Genomic DNA, 20,142 nt, shown 5'->3' on the forward strand with positions numbered 1-20,142 from the left:
CGCCGGCATGAGCCCTGTGGATGCTGGGCAACCCCAACCCATCTTGTGTTGGGGTCTGGGAATCCGCTGGGGTGCATGGGGAGGGAAGAAGGGAGGTGGAGCAGAGTCCAATACCAATCTGTCATGAAACACGCACTGGTGGTTTGCTGTGTGCCAGGCTGTGCCCAGCGCTGGGAGTCTGGAGGTAACCCGAGAAGACTAGAACTAGGCCTCTTGAAGAAAAATCAAATCTGCCCCGACCAGACTACAAAGTCGTGGCCAGGCCCGGGCTGCCCTCTGTGCCATCCAGTGGGACTTGATTCCCATGACTGCCATGCTCTCACGCCCTCCCAGGCCCATGTGCTCTCTAGTTTGCAGGTGTCAGGAGAGCCAGGCACGGGGACAAGCAACTACTCCCCCACCCCAGGTGGAGAGAGGGCTGTCCTGGCTCAGGTAGCTGGGCTGGGGAGGAGGCAGTGGGGTCAGGAGGGGAGGGGGCCAGGACGGTTGTTTGGCTCATCTGAGGCATCCTGAGGTTTCCCTGGCTGACTCCAAGGGGCGGCAGACAATCAGTGCATTGTCACCAGGGCTGCAGCATGGAGCAGGGGAGCTGCTGTGCAGAGGACCCGGGGCCGGGGCCTGTCAGGGTGAGTGCCTCCCACCACCCAGTGCCCTCTCCTGGGACGAAGACTCAGGGCATGCCTTGAACAGGGACAGGACGGTTGCACCCATCTCCCACACCTCAGCCCCTACCTTCCCCAAGCCAGCCTGCTCCCAGGTCTCCGCTCCAGGCCCCCACTGACTGAAATGTGCCCTCAGGTGAAACCCAGGCCCTGCCATGGGGGCTGGAGAGCTGCTGGCTTGCTGCTGCTGCTGTTGGCACTGGCCGTGGCTGTGGCTGTGGCTGGAGGGCTTCTTGGCTTTGCTCCCAGGCCTTCCAAGGTGAGCCCTTAGGACCAGGGTGGGGTGTGGACAGTGGGAAGCGGGGGAGAGGCCAGTACCTCTAGCTCTCCGGTGGAGCCAGGGCTCGGAGCTGAGCTGATGGTGGGAGGACAGATGGAAGCGTCAGAAGTCTCGCAGCAGGGCTGGGGGTGGGGGTGGGAGGGCTGCCCCAGTCTGCCCGGCTGAGTTCTGGCTTCCATTAAGCCACTGCTGCAGATTCTCCGTCTGACCCTCCCGAGCCCCAGGGTGTACCAGTCCAACCAAACTGCCCAGGTGGACGTGGCCCGGAACATGGCGACCATCAGGGTGACCCCAGCTCAGAGCAATCGCAGCTGGGCAGTGCTGTTCGATGGGCAGAGCGTGAGTAGGCCCAGGGGTGGGGGGGGGAGGAGGTCACTGCCCATGGGTGTTCAGGTGGGCCTGCCTCACCTGCCTGCCTCCCCAGGGCTGTGTCTGCTACCGCCCCCCGGAGCACCAGGCCTGCTTCCTCCGCCTGATGGAGCCCCAAGATCGTGAGACCCTGCAGCTTCTGGTGAATACCTCAAGGGTGAGCAGCCCCTGCTTGCACATGGCCAAGCTTCCTGGGCCGGAGGCCAGACAAAGCGTCCTGTGTACAGCCCGGGCCCAGGGCAGGCTGGGGCTCCAGTTTCAGGGGAACAGAAGCTCTATCTTCCCTTGGCTAAGGCTGCTGACAAGAGCTGAGGGCGGGGCTGGCACGTTGCTGGTATATCCAAGGATGCGTGGGCCCTGCCCAGCCAGAGGAGGCAGTGCAAGTGTCCCTGGCCCATGGCCAAGCAGAGCCTTCTCCGCAGGCCCAAGGGTCTCACAGCCCCAGCCGGGACACACACTATGCCCAGGAGTTGCTAGCAGTGCTTGGGAGCCATGAGGTGGACCCTGCCCAGGTGGGGGCTTCGGTGAGGCACCTTTGCGAGAAGACCCCCATTTACTGGGCCCGTCGAGCCAAGGGTGAGTCAGGGCCGGCTGTGGGGAAAGGCCTGGGATCCCACAGGATAGTCTGGGAGAGGGGAAGGGGCCCCTGGGGGTTCATGGAGTCCCCTTCCCGCAGGGCCCCAGAGGCAGCGGCTGATCTACCTGTGCATCGACATCTGCTTCCCAAGCAACGTCTGCGTGTCAGTCTGCTTTTATTACCTCCCAGACTGAGCCCCCAGCCCGCCCAGCCCACAGGCCAGCCAGCCAGCTGGCTCTGTCGCCAGTACTGTGGAGGGCAGCAGCCAGCGGGGGTTAATAAACCCCTCCACCTGACCATGATGGTGTTCTCTGTGGATTCAGGACACGAAACAGGGGCAGGGAGGGGGAAAAGCACTGGCTTGGAGGGGGCCACCAGCCAGGCTGCCTCAGGTCGGCCTCCCGAGCCCTGTTACATCCAGATAAACAACTGCGGGCTACAAGAGCCCCCAGGCAGACTGGCCTGCCGATCTAGGCCGGCCAAGGGGGCCAGGGTAGGTCAGTCCGGTCCAGCTAGCCTAGGCTCGTAGATGCTAGCCCGTGGGAGTTCACTCTGACCTCGGCAGCTGAACAGTCACCTCTAGCCGATGCCATCGGATGGCTGCCTGCAATCCCACCAGGACACAGGCTAGCCCAGCACGCTGTCATTAAAAGCCAAGCAGACCACGGCTTTCTGGTGGCCGCCGTACTCCCTTTTGATCTCTCCTGTCTCCACACACCAGAGCCGGGCCAGGTTGTCAGAGGAAGCTGCAGGGAGGGAGAGCATGGGCAGCAGGTCAGAATGCAGCCCCAGGCTGGGCCACGCTGGAGGCCAGCTCCCAGGTGGCAGGGGAGTAGCAGCAGCTGCCAGTGGGCTAGCGGGGCAGGAAGGCAGGGCGGGTGGGGCTCACCAGTGACAATGTACTGGGAGTCCCCCGAGAAGGCGCAGCCCCACATCCAGCCTCGGGACGACTCTCCAGGGTTGCTGCTCTTGATGCTTAGTTCCGTCATCAGGGAAAAGTTGGATGTCCTCCAAATCTTGCAAGTTTGGTCTGCTGAGCAGGTGGCAAGAAGCCTAGGGGTAGGTGTGAGGGTGGCGGGGGTGTCATCATCAGCCACTCCAACCCTACACCCCCTTGCTTTCCACCAACCAATCAAGCCCCCAGCCCCAGACAAGTCCCCTCCTCCCAAAGCCATCTGAGGGCTCCCGTCCCCAGAAGCCCCGCACACACGTGGAGTCTGGGCTGAAGCGGCACTGCAAGGCATAGCGGGTGTGTGCTGGGATCTTGGTCTTGGGGATGAGCTGTGTCACCTCGTCGCCAATGCCGCCTGTCAGATTCCAGACATAGCAGTTCCCCTGAGGAGTAGGAGGAAAGTCGTTGGAGCCTCTAGTCTGACACATGGGGAAGGATGCCCCAGCAGGTGGACCCCGATCTAGGGGCCGCCATCCAACACTGTGGCTGTGCACAGGGATCTGGGGGCTGGGGACATGTGGCAGGCACATCTGGTCCTGCCTGCAGGGAACACCTGCTGGGCTGAGAGCAGAAGGCAGGCCATGCCAGCCTTCCTGGAAGATGCTGCTGGCCAACTGGAATGTGAAAAATGAGATGGGAGGAGGGCACCCCAGAGAGAGAGAACAGCAGTCAAAGACTCAGAAGAGAGCAGTCTGGGGATGTCCTGGGACGAATGATTGAATGGACGTTAAGGGGAGAAGATGAGTCTGGACAGGAGATCAGGGGCCAACCCACAGCATCGTGAGGCCATGGTAAAGACCCAGGAAAACAACGAGATCAGGCTGGTACTACTGAAGGGTGTTCTGGTTGCAGAGAGAGAAGGGATCCGGGTGCGGGGAGGTCAGAGAGGAGGGAGGGAGGTCAGAGATGGGGAGACAAGGGAGACTTGGACCAGGGGGCAATAGGGAGGAGGAAAGGGGCAGACTTGAGAGATTCAGGAAATGGAACCTGCTGATGGGGCTACCGCAAGTAGTGAGAAGTGGCATCTGACTTTGGTGGCTAGGTTGGAGCTGGAGCCCAGGAGGGGGAAGCAGGACCGTGGGGCAAGGGGCGGGGCCTAGGGGACATCTGGGGCATAACCCACCTGTGGGGAATCAGGGAAATAAGGGGCTGGGTGCTGAGCTGGCCTCCCCCACTGCACCCACCCCAGGACTCACGGTGCTATTGACTGCTGCCATGTAGCTGGCGTCTGGGTCTATATGCGCAGATGTGATGGAGACCTCAGGCTCAGGGATCAGTTGCTCATTGTGGTCAGTTTTCAAGTCCCAGATGTGGATGGCGCCGCTCTGGTCACCTACAATGAGCTCCGCCTGGGGTGCAGGAGAAGTGAGGTAGGGCAGGACCCCTGCCATCCAAAGCCCCGGGGTACCCAGCCCTGTGCATACCCCTCACCTGGTTGGGGTGCAAGCACACGCAGTTAATGGGCGCATTCACCTGGAAGATCCGCTGACACTGAAGGTTCCGGGACCTTCGGGGTAGGAGACGTACACTGTCTGTAGTAGACGCTCTTGGTGCCCCACCCAGATGTCCTTTCCCTGGCCATTTATCCTTGTTCCTCTGCTGAGGAGGTGCCCCCCAAGAAATACTTGGGAGGCTCAGCCTTCCCTAGGGGCGGCCTGAAGCCAATGACTGAGTCAGAAGGGGCGTAAAGGCCGGCACCCTGCCCCAAGGTGGAACTTGCTGTTTGATGCAGTTTGCGCTCCAGAGCTTCCTGTGGGATCAGGCTGAGGCTAGACTTCTCTTTGTGTTGCTTCCTCTCGGCCCTGACTTGCTTTCCTCACTGCCCTCAAGAAATCACCCGCACAGCAAACCCTGTTTCAGCCTCTGCTTGGAGGGGACCCAACCGGAAGCAGTCTCCAGCCTGGCTGTCACCCCCACATATCCATGCAGCAGGCCCCCACACCTGAGGTCCCAGATCCGGGCGGTGCAATCCTCTCCACCGGTGTACATCCAGCGGCCATCCTCATGGAAGCCCACGGACGCGATGTTCTTATTGACGCCGTCATAGCTGATGATGGGGTTGGGGTTATTGGAGTTGAGATCATACATGCGGATGTGCTGATAACCTGTGGGTACAGGTCCTACTGAGGTGTGGCTGTGCCTAGAGCAACTTGCTCTAGATTAGGGGTTGGACTGAGGGTGTAGGTACCTGCAGCAGCGATCATGCTTCGGTCAGGTGTGATCTCGAGCGCGTTCACCTGCTCACTCTGTTAAGGACGACGAGCAGAGTCCTCAAGGCCTCCCCCATCTGCTCAGCTGCATCCTCCCACCCCAGGCCTTTGCCCAGGCTGTTCACCCCACCAGGCGTCCCGCCCAGCACCACCGTCCCGACCTCCCCAGTTGAGGATACAGAGTCCTGGTGCTGTACTGTGCGGGTGCAGATTCCACTGTGGGCCTGCCAAAACCGCACCGTGTGGTCATAGCCCGCAGTGGCCAAGATGACCGGGTCACTGCCCACCGTGCCTGGGGATGTGTTCATGTTGTGGCTGCTTGGAAGACTCGGCAGGGATCAAAGGTCAGAGCATCTAGAAAAGAGAAAAGCGAATAATATTTGAGGTATATCCTCTGTCTTACACAGATTATAGGTCCACTTGTTGCTGAGAGGTAGGTATTATCATTCGTATTTCAGAGATAGGGGAAACTGAGGCTCGGAGAAGTTCAGGGACATGCGTGACAACCGACCGGGGCAGCTTCCAGCTCCAAGGCCTGTGGTCCTCCCTGGCCCCCCAGACCGGGCCGAGACGCCACCCCATCCACCGCCGGCAGGGGGCAGTCACACCCGGGGTGCCGCACTGCCGCAGGGGCGTGCCGCGCGTGCGCAAGGCGGCAGACGGGCCGCCAGGAAAGCCGAACACTGCGGCTGCGCATGCGTAGCAAGCCGGTGGCGAGACCTGAAGGGAGGGGGCGCTCTTGGCGGGACCCTCGCGCTCCCCAGTGCTCCGCCGACCGCCCTGGCTCCGTCCCGCTGGGCCCGCTTCCCCCGGGCGCGCTCTTCCGGCCACCCGGCAGCCGCTTTCCAGCCTTCGTCCCGCGGCCTCCGTACCTTACATGCGGCTCTGCGCTCCGCCGTGGTCCAGGACGGCGAGCGGAGCCGAAGTGAGTCGATAAAGGCTGAGGCCGAGCGTAGAGTTATCGATAGGCCATTAGGGCGACACCACGAGCTTACGGGGGTGGGTGGGACGAGACCAAAGTTCTGGTATTGGGGCCCCTCGCCTCCGGGAAGAGCCAGAGTCGAGGCCTCGGTGCTGCCTGTATCTGGCGTCTGAGTCTGGCGCGGGGTGGACGAGTAAGGCAGCGGCCCAGCCTTCTCCCCACTAGAGCACCCCACCGTTGTGACATGGCTACCCATTTTCCAGGCTTGGGTCCCGAGGCCCGTCACGCCACCCCCCCCCACCCCCCCCTTGCCTGGCTCCCCTACTCCTCACGCCGGTCAGGATTCCCAGGTAAATTACCGGACGCCTAGTTACATCTGAATTTCAGATAAGCAAAACTAATTTTCGTAGTGTATGTCCCAAGTATCACATGACATACTCTAAAACTTGATTCATTGCCTACGTGAAATTCAAATGTAACTAGGAGCCCTTTAGTTTTATTTGCTAGATCTGGCAACCCTAGTGCGGGCCCTTTCAGGCCCGTCTAGCCCAGTCCTGACCCTCGTGGGGGGGGGCGACCCCCCCGAACCCCCCCCCCGCCCCTGCTTCCCCACTTAGTCCAGGCCCCTCCTAGACTGGGGTCCCTTATGCCACATTTTCCATGCCAGTTCTCCCACAGTCCACGCACGTGGTGACCTCTTTCACAGAAAAATGAGTCCTAGAGACCGGCTCTTCCACCGTTTATTCCCCCCACACTTAAAACGCAGCTGCATCACCCCATCCTTCCTCTGGCGCCTTGACCAAGGCCATATCCTCGCCCATCCACCCAAACCTGGGTCCTGGGAACCCTCCTTCCAGTACCTTCTCCAGCTCCACTCCTTCCTTTCCCTCAGCCTTTCAACACCCTAACACAACGGAACTCTTTCCAGCCAGCACTCTCCTCCAAAGAGCTGTCTTCACTGCTTGGCTGGCTCCACGTGCATCCTCACTTGCCGCTCATTCCTCAACCTGCTGTGTGTCTTTTACCCCCAGCTTTCCAGTGGAAATGTCACAAGGCCACTGGCCTTTTCATGCTGCCAAACCCAGTTGATACTTTTTCTTCTGCAGTCTTGACATGTCTGCACAGTGGCTGACAGCACTGCTCTTGGAAAGTTCCTGTCGACTAGCTTCTTGCCCAGGCACTCAGTCTCTTTCTCTGCCTTCCCTTAAGTGCTGGTGCCCTCCAGAGTTATGTCTGCACGCCATACTGTCTTGGGCGTTTCGCCCACCCTCTGGGGCTTCCAGTAGTAGCCCTGCTTTGGGCCCTTCTACTCCAGCTCAGACCTGGCTCCCTGTGCTACATTGTTCCTTGAAGTCCCCAGAGACACCTGCACTTTCTATAGCCAAGATAGTTCACCACAGACCTATATACCCCTTCTGTGGCACAGTGGCCAGCTGGGTGTTACAGCAAGGAGTGACTTGGGTGCATCTGCCACCCCCTCTTTCATAATAGCATCCTGACCTGCCTCCCCACATCACTCTGGCTCTCCTCCAGGCTGTCCATCATATTGCAGAATAATCTTTTAAAAACCTAAGTCTGAGTAATTAGAAGCCTTCAGGAGTCTCCGGTCACCCCCCAGGCTATTGGGCCTGATCGCTAAGAACCCTGCAGACTTCTCCCTCTCTCCCCACTCCGTCGATGAAGTATTCTTTCTGGCCAGAGTAGGTGACAGTATTGGATTTGCCACCACACACTCCCCTTTGAATCCTTTCCCACACCTAGGATGCTTTCCCCTCAACCTCTGTACCTTCCACACTCCTGGTTTTCAGCACCTTTCATAGCATTTTGAGGGCTTATTCTGTGTGGGGCATTATGCTGGTGTTTTTGTGTTGAGGTGAAATTCACATAGTATGAAATTAACCATTTTTATAATTCAGTGGCTCTTAGTATATTCACAAGGTTGTACAACCAACACCTCTGTCTACTTCCAGAACGTTTTCATCACTCCAAAATAAAACCCCATACCCGTTATGCAGTCACTCCTCATTCCCCCTCCCCTCTCACCCCCTCACCCCCTGGCAACCACCAGTTTACTTTCTGTCTCTGTGGAGTTGCCTATTTTGGATATTTCTTTTTTTCCTTTTATTTTTTATTCCCATTCCCCTCCCCCCTCCCCTTTGGCATCAGCTTGTTCTCTATGTGTCTGTTTTGTTTATTTGTTTTATTTTTTTAGATTCCACATATAAGTTAAATCCTATGGTATTTGTCTTTCTGTCTGACTTATTTCACGTAGCTTAAAATCCTCTAGGTCCATCCATGTTGTTGCAAATGGCAAGGTTTAATTTTTTTTTATGGCTGAATAATATTCTGTCGTGTACGTATATATATACTATATGTATGTATAGTTTATATATAGTATATATATACCATGTTTTCTTTATTCATATATCTATTGATGGACATCTAGGTTGCTTCCATATCTTGGCTGTTGTAAATAGTGCTGCAGTGATCGTAGGGGTACAGATATCTTTTCAAATTAGTGTTTTTGTTTTCTTCAGCTACATATGCAGAAGTGGAGTTGCCGGGTTGTGTAGCAGCTCTATTTTTAGTTTTTTGAGGGATCTCCATACTGTTTTCCATAGTGGCTGCACTAGTTTACAGTTCCACCAACAGTGCATGAGGGTCCCTTTTTCTCCACATGCTCATCAGCACTTGTTGTTTGTTGATCTATTGATGATGGCCATTCTGACAGGAGGTGATATTTCATTGTGGTTTTAGTTTGCATTTTTCCTGATGATTAATGATGTTGAGCATCTTTTCATATGTTTGTTGGCTATCTGTATGTCCTCTTTGGAGAAAGGTGTAATCGTCTGCTCCATTTTTAAAATTGGATTTGTGTGTGTGTGTGTGTGTGTGTGTGTGTGTGTTGTGTTAAGTTGTATGAGTTCCGTATATATTTTGGATATTAGCCTTTTATCAGATGTATCATTTGTAAATATCTTCTCCCATTCAGTAAGTTGTCTTTTTATGGTGTTGATGGTTTCCTTTGCTGTGCAAAAACTTTAGTTTGATGTAGTCCTATTTGTTTATTTTTTCTGTTTTCCTCTTGTTTGAAGAGACATATCAAAAAAGATATTGCCAAGGGCGGCCAGATGGTTCGGTTGGTTAGAACATGAGCTCTGAACGACAGGGTTGCTAGTTTGAGTCCCACATGGGCCAGTGAGCTGCGCCCTCCACAACTGGATTGAAGGACAACGACTTGGAGTTGATGGGCCCTGTAGAAACACAGTATTCTGGGGGGTGGGGGGTGGGAGATGTGGGTAAGGGGGATCGAATATATGGTGATGGAAGGAGAACTGACTCTGGGTGATGAACACACAACGGGATTTATAGATGATGTAATACAGAATTGTACACCTGAAATCTATGTAATTTTACTAACAACTGTCACCTCAATAAATTTAATAAAAAAAAAAAAAAAAAAAAAAAAAAAAAAAAAAAAAAAAAAAAAAAAAAAAAAAAAAAAAAAAAAAAAAAAAGAAACACAGTATTCCCCAATAAAATTTATTTTAAAAAAATTATCATGGAGAGTGCCCTTAAAAAAGAAAAAAAGGTATTGCCAATAGTGATGTCAAAGACTGTACTGCCTGTGTTTTCTTCTTGGAATTTTATGGTTTCAGGACTTACATTTAAGGCTTTAATCCATTTTGAATTTATTTTGTATATGGTGTAAGAAAGTGGTCCAGTTTCATTCTTTTTTTGCATGTATCTGTCCAGTTTTCCCAACAGTACTTATTTTTATTTTATTTTACATTTTATTGGGGAATATTAGGGAACAGTGTATTTCTCCAGGGCCCATCAGCTCCAAGTCATTGTCCTTCAATTTAAACGTGGAGGGTGCAGCTCAGCTCCAAGTCCAGTCGCCGTTTTCAATCTTAGATGCAGGGGGCGCAGCCTACCATCCTATGCAGGAATTGAACCAGCAACCTTGTTGAGAGCTCGCACTCTAACCAACAGAGCCATCCGGCCGCCCCTCTGGAAGCTCAGCAGCAGCTCTGTGGAGGGCATAGTTCACTGGCCCATGTGAGAATCGAATCGGCAACCCTGTCGTTCAGAGCTCACTCTAATCAACTGAGCCATCCGGCTGCCCCCCCAACACTACTTGTGGAAGAGACTTTACCACATTGTATATCCTTGTCTTCTTTCTTGTAGATTAATTGACCATATAAGTAAGGATTTATTTCTGGGCTTTCTATTCTAATCCATTGATCTATATATATGTTTTTTATGCCAGTACCATACTGTTTTGATTATTGTAGCTTTGTAATATAGTTTGATATCAGGGAGAGTGATACTTCCCACTTTGTTCTTTCCCATGATTTCTTTGGCTACTCAGGGTCTTTTGTGGTTCCATATAAATTTTAGAATTAGTATTCTAATTCTAAGAAGAATTAGGGATTGCATTGAATGTGTATATTGCTTTAGGTAGTAAGGACATTTTAACAATATTAATCCTTCCAATCTATGAGCAAGGTAAATCATTCCATTTATTTGTATCTTTTTCAATTTTTTTCTCTGGTGTCTTATAGTTTTCAGAATAGAAGTGTTTCACCTCTTTAGTTAAATTTATTCCTAGATATTTTCTGCTTTTTGATGCAGTTGTAAATGGGATTGTTTTCTTAATTTCTTTTTCTGCTTATTCATTATTGGTGTATAGAAATGCAACAGATTTCTATATCCTGCAACTTTACTGAATTCATTTATTAGTTTGAATAGTCTTTTAATGGAATCTTTAGGGTTTTCTATATATAGCATCATGTCTTCTGCAAATCATGAGAGTTTTACTTCTTCCTTTCCATTTTGGATGCCTTTTATTTCTTTTTCTTGTTTGATTGCTGTGGCTAGAACTTCCAATACTATGTTGAATAGAAATGGAGAAAGTGGGCAACTTTGTCTTGTTCCTGATCTTACAGGAAAAGCTTTCAGCTTTTCACCATTGAGTATGATATTAGCTGTGGGTTTATCATATGTAGCCTTTATTATGTTGAGATATGTTCCTTTTGTGCCCACTTTGTTTAGAGTTTTTATCATAAAGAATGTTGAATTTTGTCAAATGCTTTTTCTGCATCTATTGCGATGATTATATATGGTTTTTATCCTTTATTTTGTTAATGTGATGTATCACACTGATTGATTTACAGATGTCGAAGCATTTTTACATCCCTGGGATGAATCCCACTTAGTCATGGTGTATAATCCTTTTAATGTATTTTTGAATCTAGTTTGCTAATATTTTGTTGAGAATTTTTGCATCTGTGTTCGTCAAGGCCTGTATGGATATTTCATATAAATGGAATTATACAATACATGGCCTTTTGTGTCTGGCTTCTTTCATGTTCTCAACATTCATCTAGGTTATAACAAGTATCAGTACTTCATTCCTTTTTATGGCCAAATAATTTTCCATTGTATGCATAGACCACAGTTTGTTTATCCATTCATTAGTTGATGGACACTTGAGTTGTTTCCACTTTTTGGCTGTTACGAATGATGCTGCTATGAACATTCCTGTACAAGCATCTTTCTGAGTACATGTTTTCATTTCTCTATATACCTAGGAGTGGAATTGCTGGGTCACATAGTAACTCTGTTTTAACATTTTTGGAACCACCAAACTATGCTGAGCGTTTTACCTACGTTATACATCAGGTCTTCACAATAGCTCTGCCAAGGAGAAACCACCCCCATTTTGGAGACGAGAAAACTCAGGCTCAGAGGTGTAGAGTCATGTGTCCAAGGGCACATGGCTGGAACATGACAGCACCTATCCTGCTGGGCTCAGCTGTCATCCCTTGGTCTCCTCCCTTCTGGCTGAGGTGACTATTCTCTGGGCAGCCCCTGCGTCTTGTATGTCCTCCTCATCTTCCTCTATAAGTACAGGAGTTACTACTCCTCCAGGGCAGCCCCTCCGCCAGGCTCAGAGGCAGCTCTGGAAGTGGCAGATAACTACGCGGGCTCAGAAAGCTGGGAGAGGAAGAGCCCTGTGAACCCCAGCACCTGAAGGATGTCCAAAGCAAACCGGCAAAGGAACCTGAGAGCAGGAGAGAGGAGTGGGGCTGAGGGACGGTTGGAAGACGTGGCCAGGGGTCTGTGGAGTTACCACCTTGGGTCCAGGGGACAGGCCCTGCGCTCTTTGCCTTTTCTGTGGGAGTTCTGGGTGGAGCCTGGGGCTGCACATGTCCAGTGCCTAGGGGTGATTGACAGACCGGGCCAGGTTCCCCGCCTAGCCTGAGCAGCTCCAGCATCTCTGCTGGGCAGGAAGAGGGGACAGGATGAGTCGATGTGGATACCCTCTTATGTACCAAGCACCAGCTGAGCACTTTACGGAGTAGAAACCATGGCAGCTAACATATGCTGCACGCTCCCAGCAGTCTTGGGGAGGGTAACTTTTGTCATCCACCATTTTATACATAAGGGGCTGGGCACCAGGGCTGGGGGGGGTGAGGTGGGGAGGAGCACCAGGGAGCACCTGAGTAGGCGCACAGCTGGTGGGCAGGACCAGGGGCTGAGCCTGCTGGTGGAGGCTGCCATGCAGCTGGGAAGGGGGCCAGACTGGGCTGCAGTGAAGTGGCCGCCAGCTCTACTCCAGGCTGAGCCTCAGAAATTCTGCTGGCTCAGCGGCCCCTCCCGGGGATCGTCCTAGTCCTCAGAGGCCCGACTTCCTGGAGGGTTGCCCAAGTCCCTCGTCTCTGCATCCGCATCCCCCAGCTGAATCAGCTGGCCTGCTGTACTGCCCCCATCCCTAGGCTGGGGGGGGGATGACACACATCTGTTTTCATGTGGGCCCTCTCATCAACCCTGGGCTGCAGGTAGAGCTACTGGCCCATTTTACAGATGAGGCAGCTGAGTGTCTGGAGCTTGACCAAGGTCACGGTGTTGGCCAGTAGCTCCCTTCCTAGGGTGTTAGCCTCACCAAGCACTGTGAATCTAGGAGAATCTGTACAGCTCTCTTCCCAGGTCTGTCCTCCTGAAGGTGGACCACAGCAAGGTGGCCACCCTTAGGTGTGAGGAGAGACCAAAGGATGCCTGTTTGTGGGGTATAGATGGAGCTGGAGCTGGGCAGAGAACAGAGGTTCTGCAGCTGCAGGCAGGGGCCAGCTCATTATCCAGAGGCATCCAATCATTCTGACTTGGAATTTCGCCTTTCAGGTCATGATGAAGGTATATTTGTCAAGGTAGGAGGGTAGAACATATTGTATTTAATAGGTTATTGGCATGATTTATGTTTAAATATTTAGACACTCAATGTATGGGCTTCTGTTTTTATTCTTGCCCCAGGCCCTGCAAATGTTAGGCTCAGGCCAGAGTGGTTTACCTTAGCCAGCCAAAACATAGAAATAATGGTAAGGATGATAGCTATCTTTTTATTTTTATTTTTTTGTGGTGCTTCCTGTGTGCTAGGCACACAGCTAGGCTCTGCAGATACAAAGATGAGTAAAGTATAGTCATTTCTCCAACAGCCCAGGTAGGGAGACCCAAGTATATCACAATATCCACAGCAACCATTTGTCGAGCACTTACTAATTTCTACTGCAAAGTGTTTTATTGATAGCATCACAATGAATCCTCAAATAACCTAAGGGGAGTAGCATTCTTACTACATTTTACAGAGGGGAAAGAGACTCAGAAAGACAAAGTGACCAGAAAAAGCCAGAAAGAGGCAGAACTGGGACAAATGCAGAGGCCAGTGAGGGTTCAAAGCTCAGACTCATGACTTGGAGACTCTGGGACCTCAGGTGATTCACTCGGCTTCTCTAAGCCTCAGTTTCTTCATCTGTAAAATGGGCACATTAAGTCCAAGTTTATCTATGAAGTGACTACCATGGGTTCCTGACCCAAGATAGATGCACAGGAATTGGTCACCATAAAGGATTGGGGAAGGGCCCTTGCATTTTAGAGACCCCTCTGGCAGCCCAGACCTAGTCTTGCTCCCTAAACTTCACAGGAGACCCAATGGAGGTGGGGTGGGGAATGACCACGTGCCTGGATCAGGGGATCCCAGTGCCCGCTGCTTCCCCTCCTCCACCCTCTGGTCACCTTCCTTCTGGAGGTGCTGGATGGTCTGGGCCATAAGAAGTGGGGAATCAGGCCATCATTTGGGCGAACTTACCAAATGTTCCTAACGGCCTTGATCTTCCCCTCCGTGCAAATGAAAATGAAACTGAGCCTGAGCCAGAACACAGACCCCAAGACGGCTGTCTCTGGAAGGCTGCAGCCATGACAAGATGAGGGCTTGAGGCCAAGGAGGTCAGAAAGGTGAGACCTCTGTATGTGCATGTAGAAGGGGGGTCAAGTGTCTGTCAAGCAGGACTGTCCTGTCTGGCGATGCCAGAGTCTGTGGCTGGAGGCTGGAGTATAAGCAGGCTTGGGTGAGGGCTCAGTTTGCTGCTGGGCTGGCCTGTGACCCCATTAGTGCTGGAGATGGGGGGTTGAGGCCCCCCCTTAGTAGGTGGGGGGCTGCAACCGTTGGGGGTGCTGCACTGGGGTTGGAGTTCAGATTGAGTGCTGTCGCCCTGTGTTGTTTGTGGAGAGAGCCCGAGGCAGCAGGGGAAGGTGCAGTTGTTAGTGGTGCTGGTGGGGTGGGGGTGCGGGTTCCCTGACACTGAATTCATTATTGGGAGATTCCTCTTCACAGTCCCTCGACACCTCCCACGGGAACCACGGGCCAGAAATGTCTGACAGCCTCTGGCGGGCCGATTCCCGTGCCGCCTCTGGTGCCCGGGTCTCTCTGTGCCCGGGTCTTCGCCTGCCCACTGCCGCCGAGTCCCTCCCCCCATTGGGTCCCGCAGCCTCTGGAAGCCTTTCTCAGGCTCAGCCTCGCGCCGCCGCCGTGTCGGGGCTCGGGGTCCATTCCCGCGGTGGATGATGTCCCCAGCCACCGGCGCTCGCAAAGGGTTGCGGTGTGTCCGCAGAGGCCGGGCCTGACCCGCGCTGCCCGCACGTGGGGAGGGGGCGTCTCGGGAGGACGCGGCCTGATGTAGGGGTGGAGCCAAGGAGCCTGGCGCGCGGCGGGCGCGGGCGAACGGAGGTCAGCGGCCGCAGGAGGGGGACCCAGGCGTCCGGGAGGCGGCGCCAGGTGCCGCGCCCCAGCCCCGCGCCCGCCGCCGGCCCCCGCCCCCGGGCCGCCCCCCGCCCGTGACGCGCTCCCCGCCCCCTCCGCGCCCGGAGCCGGAGCAGGAGCCCGAGGACGGCGAGGGGCGCGGGAGGCGGAGGAGGCGGCGGGGGAGGGAGGAGGATGCAGCCGGCGCCGCGGGGCCGCCGCCGCCTCTGAGCCGCGCCGAGCGCACGGAGCGCAGCCGCGTCGCTGCGGCCCCGACCGCGCCATGGGGAAGGAGCAGGAGCTGGTGCAGGCGGTGAAGGCGGAGGACGTGGGGACCGCGCAGAGGCTGCTGCAGAGGCCGCGGCCGGGGAAGGCCAGTGAGTGCGGGGGGCGCGGGGTGGGGGGGAGGGAGCCGCGGCACGCCCGGGGGCCACCTCCTGCGCCGAGCCCCTCACCCCTTCTGGCGCAGGGCGGGGAGGGGGATGCTGTCGGTCCCCGGGGGCGGGGCGGGGCCAGCATCGCCCAGACCCTCAGTCCGCATCCCCGCCCCCAGCACTGAAGAGGGGCGGCACCCAGCGCCGGGCCGTCACCCTGAGTCCCCCCCAGCGGGCACCTGGCGGCACCCACCTCCCCGGTCGCAGGTGTTTGCATCCCTCCCTCCTGGGCTGCAGGCTGACAGCTGGAGGTCTCTGCTGGGCCTTTAAAGGGCGAGGCGGATGCCCTCCCCATGGAGAGAGGGAGGGGGCCCTTGCGGTGAGGGGCATCACAGAGCAGACAGTCCCGGTCAGACCCCCTCCCCACCCCATGTTTAATAACATGCTTTTCAGGGAAAGGGGGGCAGAACCATGCTGGGGGTGTGGCTGTCCAGGCATGGCTGGCTGGGGGCCATTTAGTGATGGGGGAAAAGAGACCCAAGGTCGCCCAGCCCAGGGCAGGCTAAGCTCCAAGCAGGTGCAGACCCTGGTCCTCTCTGGCTTCCCTGCTGGGAAAAGGGGTTGTGGGGGAGGGGGATTCTCCCACTGGCTATCTTGAGCTTGCGCTGTAGGGGCCCCAGGGAAGGGTTGGGAGCTTGGAGCCCTGATCCCAGCACTCATCCCAGCTCAACCCGGAGCCTCCCCCGGGGGCTGCTGGAGATAGATGGATGGGCGTGTTGACCAGCTGCTTGTGCGGCTGCGCACGTATGGCTGCACGTATGGCTGTGTCAGTGTGTCAGGGCACCTGTAGGGGTGCGGGCAGGGCTTTGCAGGGTGGCACGTGAAGTCTGGGCACCCCACTCCCCACCCCACCCCCACGGACTATATGTAAGCCAGGGAGGCCTCCCCACTCTCCAGGGGGGATGCTGAGAAGAGACTGCCTTGGGCCAGGTGGGAGGTAGATCCTAGAGCCCCAGGAAGACCCTCCTGCTGCAGCCTGCTGGGCTAGCTCCTGTCTGCTCTGTGCAATTAGAGAGCTGCACATCGGGGCCTTGCAGGCATACATACTCAGGCTGGCTGTGCCTTCCACATCCAGTTGGGGCTGACTTCAGGGCCTCAGGGCTCAGAAAGGGAGGGCTTCCAGGCAGAGGCAGCCTCAGCTGCGACTCCGAAGCAGGTGGAGGGATTGAGAGGTGGAAGGCAAGGTCAAGGCCTCCACCTAGTGGCGGTGCAACCTTGAGCACAGACAACTTCAGCTCTCCAGGGTTCAGTCTCATCACCTATAGGATGGGGATGTTTGTGGTCCCTGCCTCCTACCATTGTTGTAAGGACAGTGAAAGAGCGCACCTAAAGCCCAGGCTCTCACTAAGTGCTCAGTTAGCACTAACTAGGACTATTTCCTCAGCCCAGAGTGGGTGGGCCAGGGAAGTGGGGGCATCAGACTTGGGGGTTCCTCCTCCCTTCTACTCTGGCCCCCCAGGGAAGGTGTGGGGACTTTTACCATTACCTGGGCCTCACCTGGATCTCGACATCCACCCCTGCCTGGCCTGGTCTCTGGGCTCTGACTCACAGGGGCGGGTATAATAAATCAGACAGCGAAATCCCTCCATGAATTAGCTCAGTTGTCATGGCAACACTGGCCTGCTTTGGAGTAAGACTTATTTTGATTCAGCAAAGTACAGCTAGAGTTTGGGCCATGGGGTGGGGGGCACCCAGCAGTGCTCCACAGGGCTCCCCAGACTCCAGAAGTATTCCCATGATCCTCATTACCATGATCTCCCCATGCTGGCACCTTTCCTCCACCCCAGCCCCCCAATGTGGGCCCAAACTCTGTCAGCCACCCATCCTGCCTTGAAGGGAGCTTCCCTTTACACACACAGGCACTAACTAGCATGCTTAGCAGTTGTTCTTGCGGGAGAGAAGAGACTGCTCTGGAGGAAAAATGCCGGGTGAGAGCTGGCCATTTGCTGGGGGTGGGGTACCCTACCCTTCTTTCTGGCCCAACCTCCCCTTTCCATATTCCCTGAAGACTTCAGGGCAGCATTCCTGTGCTCTCTCACCTTGGCCCACTAATAGTTCCCCTCCAGCATCTGGCCAGGGGCTCCCTGTCTGGGGGAGGAGGCAGTGGGGAGCTGTGAGGCGACTGCACTGGCTCTGCTTCCTTGGGGAAGCTGAGAAGGTGCCTTGTCCCTGGACACCACAGGGTTCAGCCACTCTGAGATGGTACCAGAGAGGCAGGACCACATCCCTGTAGGGGACTGAAGTGGCCCTGTGGGGGTGGCCTATGAGTGGTTTGTGTGGTTGGAGGAGCCTCTGGTCAGAGAGGTGGAAGGAATCTGTGAGTGGAGGGTGGGAAAGGGGCTGGGGCCTCTGGAGTCTGGAGCAGACCTCAAAAATAGAGATGGTTCCAGGAGAGCCGTTAGAGGGCTGAGGTGACAAGAGGCTGGAGAGCCCAAGTCACGGGGTGGGTTGTGGGGCAAAGTTTATGCGCTATGACTGATGTGGAATCTGTAGGACTTAGTGCCCTCGTGGGAAGGGAAAGGGGGCTCCTGAGACTTTCACCTTGGTCCCGCTCCACTTGCCCCCTTCTCCCCCATCTACCCAGGCCCCCTCAGCCATGTTCTGCTCCAGCTTCATTCCGAGCACCTGTCTCCATGGGTTGTAGCCTCCCCAGGCAGGTTTCAGTTCTGGAACCTTCCTTGGTACCCAGTGTTTCCCACAGGCATTGGGGGGGGGGTGCTTTAAGACATCAAGCTCCTCTCCATCCAATGCCAGTTATTCTCCTCCGAGTGACAGGGAGAGGAGTGAGGTGACTTTAGCAATTGCCCCTCCTCATGTGGGGATTGGTTCCCTTCGGGAAGGAGACTCCTCCTCCCCACTGGTGTCTGTGCATTTCCTGGGCCTTGACCTCCAGCCCCTCTCAAATTTCAGCGTCTGCAGGTATGGCCAGGTGAGCAGGTGGGCCTGGCTATGGGTTCTACTGGGAGCACGTGGCTCAGCAGCTGCCTGGGGGGCCCCAGATGTGAGAGAGAGGAGAGGGGCCCAGGCTGGCCAGTCTTACAGGAAAAGCTGAGAACGGGCTACACTGGAACTAAGAAAAGCGGGGGCAGCAAACATTAGAGTTGGGCAGTGTTCCAGGGCCAGTGGTTGAAAGTGAGTGTGGCCCTGGGCGGGGTCGGGGGTGTCCCACAGGACAGTCACGCCTTACTCTCTTCAGCTTAATAAGTGACTCTGGTAGGCCAGGCTGCATAATTCACAGGACCTAGTGCAACAGGAAAACATGGGTGTCTCGTTCAAAAATTGGGATTTCCAAGATGGACAGCAGAGCATCCAACCAAACCGGGGCCCTTCTGAGCAACTACACAGGTCATGTGCCTGAAGCTAGCCCTGGCAGCTGGACGGAATGTGTGGCACTAGGACATGACTTCAGTTTCCAATTGACTGAGCACCTTGTATGCCCTGTTTCAGCCACCAAAGTTACAGCAGTGAGCAAAATAGATACAACTCTTGTCTTCTGGGAGCTAGCAGCTTAGTGATAGAGGTGGATAGTAAACAAGATTCATGGTGGTGATGGGGGCTAAAGAGAAAAATCCAACAGACATGGGGTGGGAGACGAGTTATCATTTTAGATGGGGAGACCAGGGAGCCTTCGTCAAGCAGGTGATATTTGGATAAAGACCTGAAGGACATGAGGACGCCGTGGGGATAATGTATGTGGAAGAATAGCTCGGACACACACACACACACACACAGCATGTGCAAGGTCCCTGTGGCAGGGCAGCCGGCGTGCTGGAGCACCATCGTGGGGCTGGCACAGGGCTGCTGAGGAAAACCAAAGGCTGGATCGTACAGAGCCACTATCCAATGAGACAGGCTGGTGGAGGGTCTTTAGGAGAAGATCAAATGGATCGGATTCATGTTCTAACATGGTCTCAGTGACCTCGGTGTGTATGGCGGATAGACGGAAGGGAGCAAGGCGGAAGTGAGGACACCAGTGGGGAGGTGATGGCAGTGATCCTTTGAGAGATGCTGGCCTGGCCAAGGATGGTGACCATGTCGGTGGTGAGAAGTGGGGGGATCCAGAATGTGCTTTCAGAGCGTCTTGAAGGTAGAGCCAACAGGATTTACCAGTGGATAAGATTGAAGGTAGTCAGGAAGGGACCCATGGCTGACTCCAAGGCTTCGGCCTGGACCACCAAGGAAGGGTGGCACTGCTGCCAACATAGATGGACTTCAGTGCCAGTAAAGTGTCTGAGCAGTGGGGGAGGGGCAGGGAGTGAAGACACCTTTCTTCCTGGAGCCCCCGCCCTCCCTCTGCAGAAGCCCCTTTTGCTGAAGGGTGGGGGTGGGGCACCTACAGAGCTGACATTAGTCATCACCACTTACTGAGCTGACTCTGTGCCAGACCCTTCCTGCTTTGCGTCTGGAAACGTCCTTAGACCTGAGAGACTCGCTTTGCGTTCCCGTAGCCCCCTTGGCGCTCAGTGCCAAGGCCATCGGGCTACTACCGTGCAGAGTGAGGATTTGAATTCAGGCCCACGTCTGACTTCGTGGGCTTTGTGGGCCATTGGGGGACCCACATCCTGCCCCGAGCAGCCCTGCAGCAGCCCCTCTGTGACTTGACTCCCTCAGTCCCCCGCCCTTGGGCCCCCTGCCCCCATCTCTGTACTGGGCTTGG

General features: G+C 54.9%; 3 protein-coding genes across 11 annotated transcripts in view; 2 read left to right on the forward strand and 1 right to left on the reverse strand.

Moving 5' to 3' along the window:
* Positions 1-2,190, forward strand: BRICD5 (BRICHOS domain containing 5). Of its 3 annotated transcripts, none has more exons than XM_074322835.2 (6): positions 1-626; positions 799-921; positions 1,126-1,281; positions 1,367-1,453; positions 1,734-1,887; positions 1,988-2,190. In XM_074322835.2, exons 1-6 carry the CDS (start codon positions 576-578, stop codon positions 2,080-2,082), a joined length of 666 nt encoding a protein of 221 aa, XP_074178936.1. In that variant the 5' UTR covers positions 1-575; the 3' UTR covers positions 2,083-2,190. The 3 variants fall into 3 exon arrangements, with proteins under 3 accessions (XP_074178936.1, XP_019568699.2, XP_019568697.2); XM_019713140.3 differs by having other exon boundaries at positions 6-626; positions 1,138-1,281; positions 1,367-1,468; XM_019713138.3 differs by having other exon boundaries at positions 7-626; positions 1,367-1,468.
* Positions 2,047-6,075, reverse strand: MLST8 (MTOR associated protein MLST8). 5 transcript variants are annotated; one of them, XM_019713137.3, is made up of 9 exons: positions 5,923-6,075; positions 5,230-5,404; positions 5,029-5,077; positions 4,783-4,945; positions 4,272-4,347; positions 4,037-4,189; positions 3,099-3,223; positions 2,778-2,941; positions 2,047-2,634 (listed from the first exon to the last, which is right to left on the reverse strand). In XM_019713137.3, the coding sequence occupies exons 2-9, from the start codon at positions 5,356-5,358 to the stop codon at positions 2,516-2,518; spliced, it is 978 nt and encodes a 325-aa protein (XP_019568696.1). In that variant the 5' UTR covers positions 5,359-5,404; positions 5,923-6,075; the 3' UTR covers positions 2,047-2,515. The 5 variants fall into 5 exon arrangements, with proteins under 5 accessions (XP_019568696.1, XP_019568692.1, XP_074178929.1 ...); XM_019713133.3 differs by having other exon boundaries at positions 5,029-5,080; XM_074322828.2 differs by lacking the exon at positions 5,923-6,075 and adding an exon at positions 5,771-5,911.
* The window catches only part of CASKIN1 (CASK interacting protein 1), a 26,857-nt gene continuing 12,561 nt past the window's right edge, over positions 5,847-20,142 (forward strand). Inside the window, exon 1 of one of the 3 annotated variants that reach the window (XM_019713121.3) lies at positions 5,847-5,975. Coding sequence is in view for 2 of the 3 variants with exons in the window: in XM_074322819.2 (XP_074178920.1) it covers positions 15,335-15,428 (94 nt within the window). In the remaining variant the exon portion in view is untranslated. Of the gene's footprint in view, positions 5,976-14,652; positions 15,429-20,142 lie in introns of those variants that run through there. The other 2 variants (XM_074322819.2, XM_074322820.2) reach the window with 2 other exon arrangements.

This window comes from Rhinolophus sinicus, chromosome 10 (genome assembly GCF_057876585.1).
Source record: "Rhinolophus sinicus isolate RSI-liver-muscle chromosome 10, RSI-T2T, whole genome shotgun sequence".
Classification (NCBI taxonomy): domain Eukaryota; kingdom Metazoa; phylum Chordata; class Mammalia; order Chiroptera; family Rhinolophidae; genus Rhinolophus; species Rhinolophus sinicus.

Excerpts from the sequence above, each read along its gene's own strand:
- BRICD5 (XM_019713138.3), top strand. The coding sequence starts at position 576 with ATGGAGCAGGGGAGCTGCTGTGCAGAGGACCCGGGGCCGGGGCCTGTC. Across the intron at positions 627-798 it reads CGGGGCCGGGGCCTGTCAGG|GTGAAACCCAGGCCCTGCCA; the intron begins GTGAGTGCCTCC and ends ATGTGCCCTCAG. Across the intron at positions 922-1,125 it reads TTGCTCCCAGGCCTTCCAAG|CCACTGCTGCAGATTCTCCG; the intron begins GTGAGCCCTTAG and ends GCTTCCATTAAG.
- MLST8 (XM_019713133.3), bottom strand. The coding sequence starts at position 5,358 with ATGAACACATCCCCAGGCACGGTGGGCAGTGACCCGGTCATCTTGGCC. Across the intron at positions 4,190-4,271 it reads TGTGCTTGCACCCCAACCAG|GCGGAGCTCATTGTAGGTGA; the intron begins GTGAGGGGTATG and ends CCTGCACCCCAG. Across the intron at positions 3,224-4,036 it reads TGGCAGCAGTCAATAGCACC|GGGAACTGCTATGTCTGGAA; the intron begins GTGAGTCCTGGG and ends CCTACTCCTCAG.